Genomic DNA, 17,237 nt, shown 5'->3' with positions numbered 1-17,237 from the left:
TATGACCTCAAAGTATCAAATGCTTCATGTGTGTTATGAATATTTGATATCTATTTGGTCCTTCTATTCCTTCCTATGTTTAACACTCATATGCTCTATTTACTTTATCTACATCTATCATAATATAATTCACAAACCATTTGCTTCTATACTTAGTTTCTATGTCCTCCTTACTTCATTCAACCTTCTCTATTTAGTTTCACACATCCTTTGTTTCTCTTATTTTCCACAGCTGAAATGAATATTTTTTAAAGTTTATTTACTTATTTTGAGAGAGAGAGACAGACAGAGACAGAGACAGAGACAGTGTGTGAGTGGAGGAGGGTCAAAGAGAGAGGGAAAGAGAGAATCCCAAGCAGGCTCTGCACTGTCAGCACAGAGCCCAACATGGAGTTCAATCTCACAAACCATGAGACTATGACCTGTGCCGAAATTGAGTTGGACGTTCAGCCCACTGAGCCACCCAGGTGCTCCTGAATTGAGTATTTTTAAATAATACAGTTAACACACATTATAGCAAACAGCCATTAATGAGGATGAAACATCTCTCTATATATTGACCAGCAGTATCCCGAAGATACAGTTAGTGAATAAAGCAAGTGAAGGAAATTGTGTATATTATGTTGCCCTTTGTGTGAAAAAAAAGTGCTTATGTATTTGCTTGGAAGTATTTTTCTGATAGGATATGGAAGAAACTGGTAATGGTAATTTCCTCTCAGGAAGATAATTAGATGGCATGTGTATCTTTTTAAACATTCTAAATTTTATATGAAATTTTTATAATTATATATATTTTTATATAACCTTTTAAAAATTAGTTGAAATTTTACTTATAAAAATACTAAATAATTTTTCTTTTTCTATATACAGCTATCAGAATGGCAATGCCACTGAACCTACCAGAAAATACAGATGACTGAACAGAAGATATAAATTGATGTTTGGAAAGTCATAGAATTAATCAAAAGCACAGGGAAATCTTGACTGCAAAAGATATGCATAGAGTAATCTTGGAAGTGGTTAACTAAAAATCACCTTGTTGATATGGGCATAGCACATGGATGAGCTATCCATATAGAACAGCTATTCAAATAATTGCAGAAAACATCCTCTGAAGATCTTGGTCAGACATGTAAGAGGGAAAAGGTAGTAAAAATGTTCCTAAAATACAACATTTGATGTAAGAAGAAAATGGAGAAACTTCAAAGCAAAAGCAAAATGATACAGAGAAATCAGTTATGGCTAATGCCTCTACAGTGGGTACAGTCACTAAAAACTGAGTTCATGGAAGATGAAATAGATGACACAAAGGAAAGGCAGCCATCCAGAGAACTGACATGTGTATCATACTTTTTTGATGAATTTGTAATCCATATCACTACAAATCGAATTTTAGTCTACAGCATGAAACAGGACCACCACTCAATCTCACTGATCCAACAAATTAATTCAAAACCTATTTGTGAAAATAGAGAAACAGCTGCAGAAGAGATGTTAAGGTGAAATTTAGCAATGAAGTTTTCCAATTTGCTTCAGGTTGTATGAAAATTCACCTACTAATGGCACCAACCATTCATTTTGGAGTTAAAGGCAAACCCTATGGAAGAATTCTTTACATGAAAGTCACCAATTTCACCAAGGAAGCCCTCATTGACCATTTTAAATTGATGATCCACCAGTATTTTAAAGACCATCAGGTCCAAAAAGCAAAGAAGTACATTTGAGAGCCAAGATTTGTAGACGTTTTACTGCTAAACCGTAGGTATCCTGACAGATTTGTATTGAAGCGAAGGTCATTACAAAGTACTCTGAATATGAACAAGATTATTTCCATACTAAAATGCAAAATCACAACAACAGAACATGGAAACTAAGTCCAAAATATTCAGTCTTCATGTGAGATGGGCCAGCTCTAAAGACATCATGAAAAATAATGCAGATTTCAGAGCATTTAGATTTGAAAGCACTGTCAGAGTCTAGAAAAGAGGCAGAAGAAACATGCAAAGTAAAAACGAATAAAAAAGAGAGTAAGGGACCAACACTTGCTAAATTATTGACAGGAAATCAGGATTTGTTTGATAATTCATTCAAACCACGACTAGTACACATTCTTGGGACAAATAAATGCCATCTGAATCAAATAAAACACTTAGATTCCCTAAAGGAAATTTAATGACTTGCTGTGTTGGAGTTTAATCCTAAATCTGTGAGAAGGGGGGTAGTCAAAGCTTACAAAGAAAGCCAAGAAGCAAATCTTCACTTTCCAAATCTGTATGTGTAGGGGGAAAAAATACAAAATGAGAAGATTTCTAGTCTGAATCTTTATCAACAGCCCAGCTGGATTTTCAGCAATGGCAGGTTAGACCTTAACAGTGAAAAATATAAACACTTAGATCCAAGTTCCTTGCAAAGAGAAAAACTATTTCTCTTTATTATTCTATTACTCTCTTCCATGGATGACCTAAGAGACCTCCTCCTTGAGACCTTCTGTGCTTTCTACCAAGATCTCAAAGGAATGAAAAATACATCGTGTATTTGTGTATACTCACATATGTGTCAAGGATAGAAAGGCCTACTCAAAACAAGATTAATAAACCAGCAAAATGAGCTATCAAGCTAATGTGTTTCTTTTTTTTTATTTTTTTTTATTTTTTTTTTTTAACGTTTATTTATTTTTGAGACAGAGAGAGACAGAGCATGAACGGGGGAGGGTCAGAGAGAGGGAGACACAGAATCTGAAACAGGCTCCAGGCTCTGAGCTGTCAGCACAGAGCCCGACTCGGGGCTCGAACTAACGGACCGTGAGATCATGACCTGAGCCAAAGTCGGCCGCTTAACCGACTGAGCCACCCAGGCGCCCCAAGCTAATGTGTTTCTGACTTAAGTCTTGAAGAAATAAATGGTACTATTCTTCAACTAAAATCTGTCACTCAATCTTTTTGCCATCTATTGGTTCATCTAACTGTCCTTCTAAAAAAAAAAGGAAGAAGTTGTCATGACTGTTCTGGAAATTCTTTGTTAAAGTGAATATGAAGACACTGTCTTAGAGGACAGAAACAAAGTATTTGAATTCTAGGCATCAGAAGAGGAAGACTTCTATCGAGGTGGGAAAATATCATAGTGGAACTTCAACTTTTTTTCCATCAAAAAGGATAAATATGAAAAACTTGAAGCAGTGGTTCAAAACTGGGCAAATTCTTCTAAACCAATATGTGCCAATAATATTCATTCATAGCATCATCCAGGTTGTGGTGGGACTACCTTGACTCTGTGTATTCTTTGGGAACTAAGGAAGAAATTCAGATGTGCTATGTTGAAAAACAAGACAGGGGATTTTTCTGAAACTGGAGAATAAGTGATTAATTTAAACACCTTTGGGGGAACCAACCATCAGGAAAACTTACTTGAACTGCTCCTTATTGATGATTTAAAGAACAAAATTATGTCTATTTTCTCCAGGCCTCTATTAGCAGTAGCTAATAGTACATTTGATGTGAGAAACCTCCAGTGATCCTAACTTGCATGAAATCACAGAATCCTGTAAAAGGTACAAAGATCTCAGATGGTAATGCTCTAATACAACTATCTGTCAAAGAACAGAGCTTAAATTGAAAAAAATTGAAGTGCAGCATAAAAACTTTAAAGATTTTTGTTTCTTCATGATTGTGAAAATCAATTATAATAGAAAGTACATAGAAAATGTGGCTAGGAATATCCTGAAAAGACAAAATACTTCTACTGGGAAACAAAGCTCTTTTCTTTCCTGACTCTTCCTAATTCATATATGCCTGATACAACCATTTTACTATCATAGTGTGAAAAATTCTTAAGAATCATAAAAAAGAAGGTTTTCTAGGGAACAGAAAAACTTGAAGGCAAGATAGCACCAACTCTAGGCATTAAGGAATCTACTCCTGAAATCATTGTTTCACTATATGCTAACTAATTTGGATGTAAATTTTAAAAAGTAAAAAATAAAGATAAAAAAAAATTTTTAAAAACAGGAAGGGGGACAAAATAGAAGAGACTCATAAATATGGAGAACAAACTGAGGGTTGCTGGAGGGGTTGTGGTGGGGGGGAATGGGTAAATGGGTAAGAGGCATTAAGGAACGTACTCCTGAAATCATTGTTTCACTATATGCTAACTAATTTGGATGTAAATTTTAAAAAATAAAAAATAAAAATGAAAAAAAATTTTTAAAAAAAGCACCAACTCTACAATTCAGATAAAAACAGAGGTGGTGGAATGTGGGAAGTACTGTGGAGTGCATATTATTCATCCTTTGTATGCCATTTGCTCACTGGAAGAATTGAAGATAAACTCTCTCTCCCAGTTCACCTCTCTGCACAGCCTATCTGCTGAGTTCTGTAGCTCAAGTTATGCAGATTGTTATGTTAATCCTCAGCTCAATTTTCTAGGTGTTCAAAATGGTTCCGTGCTGATCTAGCTGCGTTTCAGGGATGAGAAACTCAGGGACTCCATGCTGCTCTGCCATCTTAATTTCTCCTACTGTTGTCCATTTCTGATCCTTTTTTAGAAAATAAGCATTGGCTAAAACAATGTCCTCATATCTGAGGTCATTTTGATCTTCTCTAAAAATTCCATAACCATCAAGGAAACTGCAACTAGGGCTGGTATTTGCTTGAGATTGTGGTAATTTATTGTCTAGAGATGAGGTCTTACCAGCTTCGAGTAATAAACTTATAGAGATTCACATTCTCTGACTGTAATGCAAGTTTGAAACGGCTAATGAAAATAACCGAATAGAACCACCTCTATATATTTAGAAGTTATATATTTAGAAGTTAAAAAAACAAACTCATGAGCTAAAGAGAAAACCAAAAAAGAAATTTCAAAGTGGTTATAGTTGAATAAAAATTTAAACATTACATTTCAAAACTCGTGAGATGCAGTGAAAGTGTTGGATGGTAAGAAATGTATGGCCTCAGGCACCTGGGTGGCTCAGTCAATTAAGCATCCGACTTTGGCTCAGTCATGATCTCACAGTACATGAGTTCAAGCCCTATGTCGGGCTCTGTGCTGACAGCGCAGAGCCTGCTTAGGATTCTCTCTCTCTCTCTCTCTCTCTCTCTCTCTCTCTCTCTTTCTCTGCCCCTCCCCCACTTGCTCTCATGCTCTCTCTCTCTCAAAATAAATAAATAAACTTAAAAAAAAACTTAGAAAAAAAGAAATGTATGATCTTAATCACTTATTCCAAATAAGAAAAGAGTGAAAAGTAAACAGGTATAAACTTCAAAAGTTATAAAATAGACAATAAACTCAAAAAAAATATGTGTAATTAAAAAAACAAAATGAGGGGCGCCTGGGTGGCTCAGTCGGTTAAGTGGCCGACTTCAGCTCAGGTCATGATCTCACAGTCCATGAGTTCGAGCCCCACGTCGGGCTCTGTGCTGACAGCTCAGAGCCTGGAGCCTGTTTCAGATTCTGTGTCTCCCTCTCTCTGACCCTCCCCCGTTCATGCTCTGTCTCAAAAATAAATAAACGTTAAAAAAAAATGAATGAATAAACAAACAAACAAACAGCAGATCAGACCTATAAATACAGTGAACAAACTAATAATTGCTAGAGAGAAGGGGGAGAGGAGATGGGCAAAATGGGCAAAGGGGAGTGGGAGATACAGGCTTCTAGTTATGTAATGAATAAATCACAGGAATAAAAGGCACAGCTAGAAAATATAGTCAATGGTATTGTAATAGCATTGTATGGTGATAGATGGTAGCTACACTTGAAGTGAGCATAGATAGCATAACATAGAGATGTTGAACAGCTACGTTTTACACCTGAAAATAAAATAACACTGTGGTCAACTGTACCCAAATAAAAAATCGTTATTAAAAAAATTGTCTTTCTATAAATGAGCCACAAACACATAGACATCAAAATAAAATATCAATACCTTTTGTAATCACTTAAAAAAACCTGAAATGCTTAAGTGTAAGTCTAACAAAACATGTGCATAACTCTTATATTGAAAATTACAAAATGCTAATGAAAGAAATCAGAGTTCTAAATAAATGGAAATACACGCTATTTTCATGAATTAGAAGACTCAATATAGTAACGGTATCTATATATTTTTCCCAAGTTGATATATAGTTTTATGCAATTCCTATCAAAATCCTCACAAAATTCTTTGTAGATATAGACAAAATTGTTGTAAAATTTATACAGAAAGGCAAAGGAAGTAGCATAGCTAAAAACAATTTTTAAAAAGAAGAATAAAGTGGGAAGAATATATTTGACTTCAAGACTTAGTGATCAAAGCCATGTAGTGTTGGCAGAGAGATAGATACACCTATCAATGGTACACAATAGAGAATTTACACATAGACTCAGGTAAATACGCTCTACAGATTTTTGACAAAGTCGTGAAAGTAATTCAATGGAGGAAGGATAGCCTTTTTGACAAATGGTGCTAGAGTGATTGGACATCCATAGGTTAAAAAAATGAACTTCAATTTAAACCTCATACCTTATGCAAAAATTAACTCAAAATTAACCAAAGGTTTAGGTTTAATAATAAATATTTTAACTTTATAAAATTATAAACTTTAAGAGAAAAAAGACAGGAGAAAATCTTTGGTATACAGGCAAAGCCTTCTTAATCTTGACATCAAAAGCACCATCCATGAAAAGAAAAATTGATAAACTGGACTTAATCAAAATAAAAAACTTAGTATGAAACATCCTATATGAAGGTGAAAAGACAGGATACAGAATAGAAAAAATATTTGCAAACCACATTATCTGACAAAGGACTAATACCCAGAATATATAAAGAATGCTCAAATCTCAACTGTTAAAAACAAAACAAAACAAAACAAAACACCCATTCCAATTAGAAATGGGCAAGGGACATGAAAAGACATTGAGACACTTCATTCAAAGAGGACTATAGATGGCAAATACGCACATGAAAACATGCTCCACATCATTAGCCACTAGGGGAATGTGGACTAAAACCACAATGTGTTATCACTACATACCTATAAGAATGTCTAGCATTAAAAAAAAAAAAATAGTGCCAATACTAAATCCTGGCAGAATGCAGAGAAACTCATGCATCACAGATGGGATATAAAATAATATAGCTACCCTAGAAGACAGTTGGGCAGTTTCTTAAAAATATAACTGTGCAACTAGTATGCAACCCAACAATTGCACTCCTGGGAATTTATCCCAGAGAAATGAAAACTTATGTTCATCCCAAAACCTGCACATAAATGTTTAAAACAGCTTTATTCATAATATTCCCAAACTGGGAACAACCCAGATGTCCGTCAACAGGTAAATAGCTAAACTAGAGAACCCTCCATGTGATGAAATATTACTCAGCAATAAAATGAAACAAACTATTTACACACTTAACAAATTGGAGAATTGGCAGAGTATTAAAAAAACCTGATCCCAAAAGCTTATATACTGAGTGGTTCAATTCATGTAACATTCTTGAAGTTATAAAATTATAGAATTGGAGAACAGGTTATTGGTTGCCAGGAGTTAAGCCCCAGTCTGGGGAAGTAGAAAGAAAAATGGGTGTGATTATAAAAGGGTAATAGAAGTGATCCTTGTAGAGATAAAATTATCTGTATCTTGACTATATCACTGGCTCTCTGTATTATTTCTTAACAGCTACATGTGAATCTGTAATATTCCCCTCCAAAGTTTTTTCATTTAAAAAAAGTTAAGAGAATACTATCAATAATTCACACCAACTTTGGAAACAAACAGTAAGTTTATATATAAATTTATATTTAAAAATTTATTCACATATATATGTTTATATACATATATATAATTAAGTTTCCTGAAATTGTATGTAAGCCTGTTTGGCTTATCAGTTGTCTTAGTAGAAAGGCTTAAAACCATGATTTCAGTTTCTTTTTATTTTTATTTATTTATTTATTTATTTATTTATTTATTTATTTATTGAGAGAGAGAGAGAGAGAGAGAGAGAGAGAGAGAGCAGAGGAAGGGCAGAGAGAAGGAGACAGAGAGAATTACAAGCAGACTCCAGGCTGGCAACACAGAGCCCAACACAGGGCTCAAACTCACAAACCACAACATCATGACCTGAGCCAAAAGGAAGAGTCAGATGCTCTGAGCCTACTGAGCCACCCAGGTACCCCTCAGTTTCTTTAATAGTGATAAGACTTTTCAAACTTACTTTTTTAGTCAATTTTGTAAGTTTTCTATAATTTAGGTAACCTTGAATAAATGAATTAATGTATACGTATATATATGTATATGCACATATGTATGTGTATAACATACATATAATACATATGAAATACATGTATAAATAATATATATGACTTAAAATAACTGTTAATAGCCCCTGGAATGTTATAGCACTGCAGTTCCTTTCCTCTGTGGTAAATTTGGGTGGGATACAGTGAAAAGAGGTGTACTTCCCGGTTTCATACTTCTGGCATTTACAACTTAGAGGGAAAACAGTAACTATAAAGCTCATGGAATTAGTCAGTGCTTGCTAGGCTCTACTGATGGAATGAAGAGAATGACATGCTCAGGTCACTGCAGGGTCGTAGAAGCTAGAGTTCACTGTCTAACACCCCAAGGCTCAGCAGTTCTCTAATCTGAACCATTATTGAAGGTTTTAGAAAAATGAAGAATAATTTCCTCCTCTACTCTATGTTTAGTTCATTATTTTGCATTAGCCAGCATCCAAAACATGTTAGTTGGTAGATTTTATCCTCCAAAGGTTTTTTATGGTTCTAGTAACTTCCATTTGTCCATGGTTCTGCTCTCCACCTTCTTCACTCTCCTTTCTGCCCAAGATGCTCACCTGTGTGGACCACATCAAAGGCATACTCACTCTCTGGCTTCCAGTTGGGGTTGGCTGTTTAGGAGGCCTCAGTAAGAAACTAAAGGGAAGGGGAAGAGTAAGATATTTATTACCCTGCTTCCTCTTTGCAAAGTCACCTTTCACCTCTTTGCACATCTTTCTGGTTGTGCTCCTGACTAAAGGTAACTACTTCTTCCTAAATTTTTTTTTAATGTTTATTTATTTCTGAGACAGAAAGAGAGACAGAGCATGAGTGGGGGAGGGGCAGAGAGGGAGGGAGACACAGAATCAGAAGCAGGCTCCAGGCTCTGAGCTGTCAGCACATAGCCCGACGCGGGGCTTGAACTCACAAACTGTGAGATCATGACCTGAGCCAAAGTCGGTCGCTCAACCGACTGAGCCACCCAGGCGCCCTTTTTTTTGTTGTTTAATTTTTTTTAATATTTATTTATTTCTGAGACAGAGAGAGACAGAGCATGAGTGGGGTAGGGGCAGAGGGAGAGGGAGACACAGAATCGGAAGCAGGTAGGTAATTACTTCTTTCTAGTGAGACTGCTTGACAAGACTCTCTCTCCTTTTGGACTCTAAAACCTCTCCGTGTATTCATTTCTGTAGGCCTCACGGGGAACAACTCCACTGCCATTAAGCTCAGGACAGTGCTTATGGTTTCCTGCACTAACGCTTCTGGGTATATTCCCTTAAATTATCTTCCCCAAATTATACTAGTTTGCATGTAACATCTATTTCCTGCTGGGATCTTACTGATTTATGTATGCTCTTGGCCTTGTCCTGAAGCATCTCCTAGGGGCTGGATGTGATTAACTTGGAATGAGGTCAGCCAGTTCCAAAAGAGATGCAAACCTTAAGGAAACATCTCATTTTTGGTACTATGAAGCCTAGAGTCTCAGGCTCTCCAAAAATGAGAAAATGGGAAAAATTTGCATCTGCCTCTTTTCTTCTTTCCCACTCCTCAGGTCAGAAATTCTGTATAACCCTCCCTTTACTGACTGCTGACAGTAATTTTATGGAATGTTTTCTAATCCTTGCCCTGAAGAACCCAAAATTTTAGTGGAGGGTCTTTGAGGAAGAAAGTACAGTGAAAATGAAGACAATCTCAGTAGGTACAGCTTTCCATTTTTATCCAGAACACTTTTCATTTTGTTTACAAATGTATATGCTCTTGTCCCATATAAATTTTTATTTGAAAAAAATTTTCATTCCACCAATTAAAAAAAATTTAACCACTGGTTTAATTCACTTAAATAGGTAACCACTAACAAATCAAAACACTTTAAGTTTCAAAAAGAAAACTCTTAATGGTAGAACTTCAGGTAATAACAGAACTTCAGGTAGAATTGGTAACACTGTGGAGATTTAGAACCAGGTTATTCCAGTCCAATGTACTTCATGTTATATCAGGTTACTAGGAACAGCCACTCAAAACCCCTGATGATTCATTTCTTTGTCGACAGGGAGGCCTCCTTGCTTATTTACAAATCCCAACCTCCAACTGAGTCAATCTTTATCCATTTATTTTGATCTTCCTCTAGGAACCCTACCCAGGCTATGTGGTAATCAGCCTTCAGCATATGATATCTGGTATAATTTAGTGGCTTTCAATTTGTGAGTCACAGAATCACAGAAACGGAGTTGGAAGAGGTTTGTCAGTGTCACTTAGCCCTGCTCTAATTTCCCTGACAATTCAGGTGGTCACTCAGCCACCTGAATGCTTAGCAGGTAACAGGTAAGGCCCTATTTTGCCAGGCACTCTACGTGTGAGAGAGTTTTCCCTGTATTAATTTCAAAATGCATGTCCCTGTGCATGACACCAGTTAGTGCCAAGCATTCCTTCCAGAACAAAGAATAGGTCCCCTCACTATTTACAAGACAGTTTAAATATTAGCCAACAGTAATCATGTCTTCACTTAAAATAATCCACAAAATCACCCATCATCACCAGATCTAAAATTATGAGGACATGTGATCGTTTCCAGACCCATCGCTATGCTTGTAGCTCATTCCTGGCAGTGCTCCAGTTTTCACTTCATTCTTAAAATTCATGCTCAGGGTAGAACAATTCAGGAGACAAGTTCTAACCTGTTGAACCCATAGGCTACTGTGCTATATAAACGTTAAACTGCCTAATGTCACCAAGACTATACCTGACTTCTTTTTACCAGTCAGTAGACACCATGATCCTGACTGATATTGAATCAACTACAACACTCACATTTTTTTCACGTGAATCCTTACAAAGCCAGGTAACTCCTGTCCTATATTGATATCTGAATTCAAATCTCACAACGTAGACACACTCATCCTAGTATTCAGGTGGGGAAAACTGCACTCAGAGAAGCTAAGTATTTTGCAAAGATCACACAATTAGTAAGTGGCTTAGCAGAGATTAACTCCAGATCTAAATCTGTATATTTTCCTCATCCATTTACTCCTTATGTGTCAGACATTATTCCAAGCCCTGAGGATAAAGTGCTGATGAAGACATGTCCCTTATGGAAATTATATTCCAGTGAGCAATATGACTTACAATCACAAAAACATTTAAATGCAAGTAGGAATGATATCAAAAAACACAGGAGAGAAAATGAATAGTCAAAAATGTAAACAACCTGGGTGTCTGGGTGGCTCAGTCAGTTAAGTGACTGACTCTTGATTTCAGCTCAGGTCATGATCTCATGGCTCATGAGTTTGAGCCCTGTCCTGTGGGGCTCTGCCTGCTTGGGATTCCCTCTCCCACTTTCTCTGCCCCTCCCCGGCCCACATGCCTGTGCACTTGCTCTCTCTCTTCTCTCTCTCAAAATAAACTTAAAAAATATAAACAGCCAAAACATATCAAATTTTAAACTTTAAATGTATACAATTAAGTGTGTGTCACTTAACCCTGAAGTTAAGGGGGGGAAAGTGCAAGGGAGTTCCACTTCCGGTTTAGATGTAGGATAGACCATCCTATGCATGCTAGCAGGAAAACACCAGATAAATTTAAAAGTATTCTTTTCATTAAAATTATAAACAGCAATGGATGCTTTTACTCTGAATGAAGTACATTCTTCAGAGGAGTAAGCTCCTCATACGTGAGCAAAGAATAGCAGTCACTTCTACACCTGGGGGGAAATGATTAGGCCAGGTACAGTCAGAGGAGCAAACTTTCCAAGGACCGGGAGAAACGAATCCCATTTTCAATGACAATGTGGAGGAACATGGCAGATCAGAATCTGGAAGACCTCCAAAAGCAAAAAAAATAAATCGTTTAACCTGTGAATCCTTCCCCATGGTAATTTTTGCTGAGTAAGTGGGACTGGGAACTAGAGTAAAGAGCAGAAAACAATTTTTCAGTCTCTTGTAGTCTTGTAGTGTTTGAATTCCTGACCCATACTGAACTTGAACTCCATTTTTTTGGTAGTAATAGCATTAAAATTTATTATCTCTTACAATCTGTAAGTACCTTGTATCTGTTGAGGTACATTCCTTCTATACCTAATTTGTTGACAGTATTTATCATGAAAGAATGTCAAATTTTGTCAAATGTATCTTTTTCTATATCTATTAATATGTTTATGTGGTTTTTATCTTTCATTCTAATATTGTGGTATATTTCATTTTTGATTTGTGTATGTTGAACCATCCTTTCATCCCAAGGATAACGCCACTTGATAATGACGTATAATTCTTTTAATGTGCTGTTGAATTTGGTTTCTAATATTTTGTTGAGAATTTTTACACCTATGTTCATCAGGAATATTGCCCTGTAGTGTTCTTGTAGTGTCGTTATCTGGCTTTGGTATCAGGATAATGCTGGCTTTGTAAAATGAATTTGGGAGTGTTACCTCTGCTTCAATTTTTTGGAAGAGTTTGAGAAGAATTGGCATTAATTTTTCTATACACGTTCAGTAGAATTCACCAGTGAAACCACCTGGGCCTGGATTTTATTGGGGGCTTTCTGATTTTTTACTCAACTCCTTACTCATTATTGGTCTGTTAAGCTTATTTATTTCTTCATGATTCAGTTTTCATAGGTTGTGTGTTTCTAAGACTTTATCTATCTCTTCTACATTATCCAATTTATTGGCTTATAACTGTTTGAAGTAGTCAACTTATGATCCTTTGTATTCTGTAGTACCATTTGTAATGTCTCCTCTTTCGTTTCTGATTTTATTTTTTTGAGTCTTCCTCTTCTTTTCTTAGTCTAGCTAAAGGTTTGTTAATTTTATCTTTCAAAATAAATAAAGCTCTCAGTTTTATTGTTTTTCTGGTCTCTATTTCATTTATTGCTACTCTGATTTTTTGTTGTTATTATTTCCTTTCTTCTGCTAATGTTGGGGTTAGTTTGCTCTTCATTTTCTAATCCTCTGAGGTGTAAAGTTCAGTTATTTTTTTGAGATCTTTCTTTTTTCTTAAGTCAAACATTTATTGTTATAACTTCCCACTGCTTTTTGCTACATATCATGAGTTTTAAATTTTTGCATGTTGAATTTTCAAATTTGCATATTGACTTTTTGGATTTTTGTATGTTGTGTTTACAATTTCACTTGTCTGGGGATATTTTTTATTCCCATTTTTATTTCTTCTTTTACCCCTTGGTTGTTCAGGAGTGTGTTGTTTAATTTCCACTTACTTGTGAATTTTCCAGTTTCCTCCTGTTATTGATTTCTAGTTTCATACCATTTTGGTCAGAAAAGATACTCAGTATGATTTCAATCTTTAAATTTGCTAAGACTTGTTTTGTAACTTAACATATGCTCTATCCTCAAGAATGTTAAATGTAAACTTGAGAAGAATGTGTGTTTTGCAGCTGTTGGATGAAATGTTATATATATTCCTGTAAGGTCCATTTGATCTAAAATATATTTCAAGTCCAATGTTTCCCTATCAATTTTTGGTCTATACGATATGTCTATTTTTGAGAGTGGTATATTGAAGTCCCTTACTATCATTGTATTGTTATTTTTCCCTTCAGATCTATTAGTATTTGTTTAATATATTTAGGTGCTCTGGTGGCAGATGAATATTTAGAAAAATGAATTTCAGGGGCACCTGGGTGGCTCAGTCAGTTAAGTGTCTGACTCTTGGCTTTGGCTCAGGTCATGATCTCATGGTTCATGGGTTCGAGCTCTGCATTGGGCTCCATGCTGACAGTGCAGAGTCTGCTTGGGAATCTCTCTCTCCCTCTCTCTCTGCCCCTACCCTGCACAGTCTCTCTGTCTCAAAATAAATAAATAAACATAAAAAAAGAAAAATGAATTTCAAAATAATAAAAATTTTTTTAAAAAATCTATGAAAGTAAAAGTACAGTCTAAGTGGGAGATAATCCTAAGACAGGATATTAGAAGCTATAAAAGAAAATATGCATACATTTGTCTATGTAAAAGCAAAATAGGTTTTTACTCGTTCCAAGACTGTTGAATTCCTATTCTGCATTAGTTCTAGACGGTAGGAATGTAACAGTGAACAAAACACAAAATTATCTGCCCTCTCAGAGCTTGGATTTTACTAGAGGGAGTCAGAAAATAAACAAATAAGCTTATTATTTAGTATATCCCTAGTGTAAGCCTAAGAGAAAAATAAAGCAGAGAAAGGATATAAGGAATGGCAGGCCGGAGAGTGTGGATGAAAAGTTCATTACAATTTAAAACAGTAGGTTCAGGAAAGGTGTCACTGAAAAGGTGATTAAAGTAAACTGAACCCTAGCTTTGAAGGAGATAAGGGAGCAGGTCATGTAGAATCCATCAAGCAGAAAAGACAGTAAGCACAAAGACCACGAAGCAGGAACAGGCTGGAAATATCTGAAGAACAAAAAGGAAGCCAGTGTAACTGGAGCAGAATAAGCAAGTGGGAAAATGAAGGGCATGAAGTTGGATGGTAGATGGAAGCCAGACCTGATGAGTTTGCATAAACCATGATAGGACACTGGATTTTACTCTGGGTAAGATAGAAACCATTGAGTCCCTCTGCTTGCTTTTATCAAAAATTATCACATTAGCAAAGTTTTGTTGAAAGTAGCAATCTTTTTTATTTTCTCAAGACTTTGAGAGTAGACTAGGGGTAGAGGAGAGGGTGGGCAGGAACAAGGAGGGAGATAGGGAGACAAGCTATGGGCCATGGGCCATTGTGATTATCCAAGCCAGAGAAGATGGTGACAAAAAGTAGTCAGATTCTGGTGTATTCTTAAAGTGTAGTCGACCGAATTTACTGCCAGATTCAATGCTGGTTGGGAGAGAATGAGAACAGTAGATGATGATTCTAAGAGTTTTAGCCTAATTGGAAAGATGGAGTTTCCAGGTATTTATTTTGAAAGAGAGAGAGCACATGAGTGGGTTAGGGCAAAGAGAGAGAGAGAGAGAGAGAGAGAGAGAGAGAGAGAGAGAGAGAATCCCAAGCAGGTTCCACACTGTCAGTGCAGAGCCCTGCTAGGGTCTCAAACTCATGAACCATGAGATCATGACATGAGACGAAATCAAGAGGCAGATGCTTAACCAACTGAGCCACCCAGGCACCCCAAGATGGAGTTTGCAATAACTGAAATGGGAAAGACTGCAAATAGAGGTGATATTGAGGGAAGATCAAGAATTTCATCTTGGGCATAGCAGGTCTAAGATGCATATAAAAGCAGAGACATCCAAGTGAAGATGCTGAGTAAGCAGAGGGATAAATGAGCTCTATATATGTAAATGTTTGTATATATGTAAAAGTATGATACAGGAATATTTTATACATTGACAAGAACAAGACCCCCCCTCCAAAAAAATCCAGTAGAAAAAGGGATGAATGAAACAATAAATTACAGAAGGAGAAATCAGAATGTTCAACAAACATATGAACAGATGCTCAAAGTCAGTAGCAGAAAGAAAAATGTGAATCTCAATATAACAAAGAGATAATGAATCACACCTATCAGATCGGCAAAATTTTTGAAAGATTGTCAGTAGTACGTGTTGGCAAGGACGTAGAACAAAGGGAACACTGGTCCACTGCCAATGGAAATGAAAATTGGAACAAGCACTAGTGCAATCATTTATCAATACACTACAAGCTGAAGATGTGCATGTTCTAATCCAGCAATTCCACTTCTAATTATATTCCCTTCAACCATGGATCTTCAAACCAGAGTACCTGTGTTTTTGTGGGGTAGATGGAAGCCTTTCAATGCATACCAGGGCATGGGAAAATAAATGAGTTTTAGACTTTTAATTTTCATATCTATTCTTTCCTAAAAGTGATCTACATAAAAACAATGCCTGCTCCATTCACTCTAAGACTCATATAATTTGTTCTGTTCGTCCAACCCTTTTCACAAACATCCTTCCCACTCTACAATGCTCAGAGTATTGACTTACCAGAGCAAACCACTCCAGAGCCCTGTTTTCCTTTGCTACAATAACTGGTAACACCCCAGATAGAAGCAGCTCTTTCAGCCTGGGGCCCAAAGTGGAGATAATGTACAGCAGAGCCCAGCTAATCCAAGAATGCAGGTTGAAAGATAATGAAACTTTGTTGTTTGAAGCCACTGAAATGTGCGGGTTGTTTGTTACTACAACATAAATTGCCTATCCTGGCTGATACAGAGACATGGCTCTTCCCTTTCTAAATTTTATTATGGGGTCCAGCCCAAATGTAAAAACCTCAGGGGCACCACATAAAGAAGCAGTTTGAGTTATTGGTTTCTTCTTTAATGATTGACTAATGTACTGTAATCCAAAGGTCTTTTTGTGCCTTATGCATATTTGTTTTAAGATAGAGAAGCAGAGTGTTAAGAACAGGATATTTTGGCCCATGCTAGAATGTCATGAACTTACATAGTGGTGTAGGAAGATGGGATAAATGACGTTCATTTTAATGATTTCATCCGTTTGGTCACTCTCCTGTTACCGCACAATCCTTCCTGAAGAAAGTCCCATAAGAGTCATGCAAGGAGAACATTAGTAAGAAATAATGAATGCCAAAAGGGGTCTTCCCACATATTTATGTGTAATTTACTCTTAGCAACTAGTCTCAAAATCCTCGGAGGTGCCTTCATTTGAAAAGAAAGGAGTCTTTAAACTGAAAGCTGAAGCAGAGCAAGGAAGTGATCCTGCTTCATTTACAAGAAACCGGAAAGATGTTCAGAACTACTTCATGTTTCAAAATTTATGGCATGGAATTAGGAATGACAACTGAATGGCTATCTTTCAGGTTCGATGTACGTTGTTTGATATAAACTTACTGTGCCTCTTACTACCTGTATAAGTGTTCAAGGTGCTTCTCTGTGCCTTGGTCTCCTTGGCTATAAAATGGGGATAAATTGGGGCACCAGGGGGCTCAGTTGGTTGAGCGTCTGACTTCGGCTCAGGTTTTGATCTCATGGTTCATGGGTTCGAGCCCCACACCAGGCTCGCTGCTGTAGGCATGGAGCCCG

General features: G+C 36.5%; 1 protein-coding gene across 1 annotated transcript; it reads left to right on the top strand.

Moving 5' to 3' along the window:
- Positions 1–878: 878 nt before the first annotated feature.
- Positions 879–16,999, top strand: LOC102967656 (sterile alpha motif domain-containing protein 9). The gene is given in 15 exon segments (XM_007099342.2): positions 879–1,013; positions 1,015–1,138; positions 1,141–1,276; positions 1,278–1,363; positions 1,366–1,776; positions 1,779–1,904; positions 1,907–1,952; positions 1,954–2,621; positions 2,855–2,976; positions 2,978–3,422; positions 3,425–3,595; positions 3,598–3,738; positions 3,741–3,884; positions 4,209–4,396; positions 16,826–16,999. Coding segments are annotated over 15 exon segments (3,117 nt in total).
- The last annotated feature ends 238 nt before the right edge of the window (positions 17,000–17,237 follow it).

Source organism: Panthera tigris, chromosome A2 (genome assembly GCF_018350195.1).
Source record: "Panthera tigris isolate Pti1 chromosome A2, P.tigris_Pti1_mat1.1, whole genome shotgun sequence".
NCBI classification, from domain to species: domain Eukaryota; kingdom Metazoa; phylum Chordata; class Mammalia; order Carnivora; family Felidae; genus Panthera; species Panthera tigris.
The sequence above is the reverse complement of the archived record's forward strand: the minus strand, read 5'-3'. Positions and strand labels throughout refer to the sequence as shown.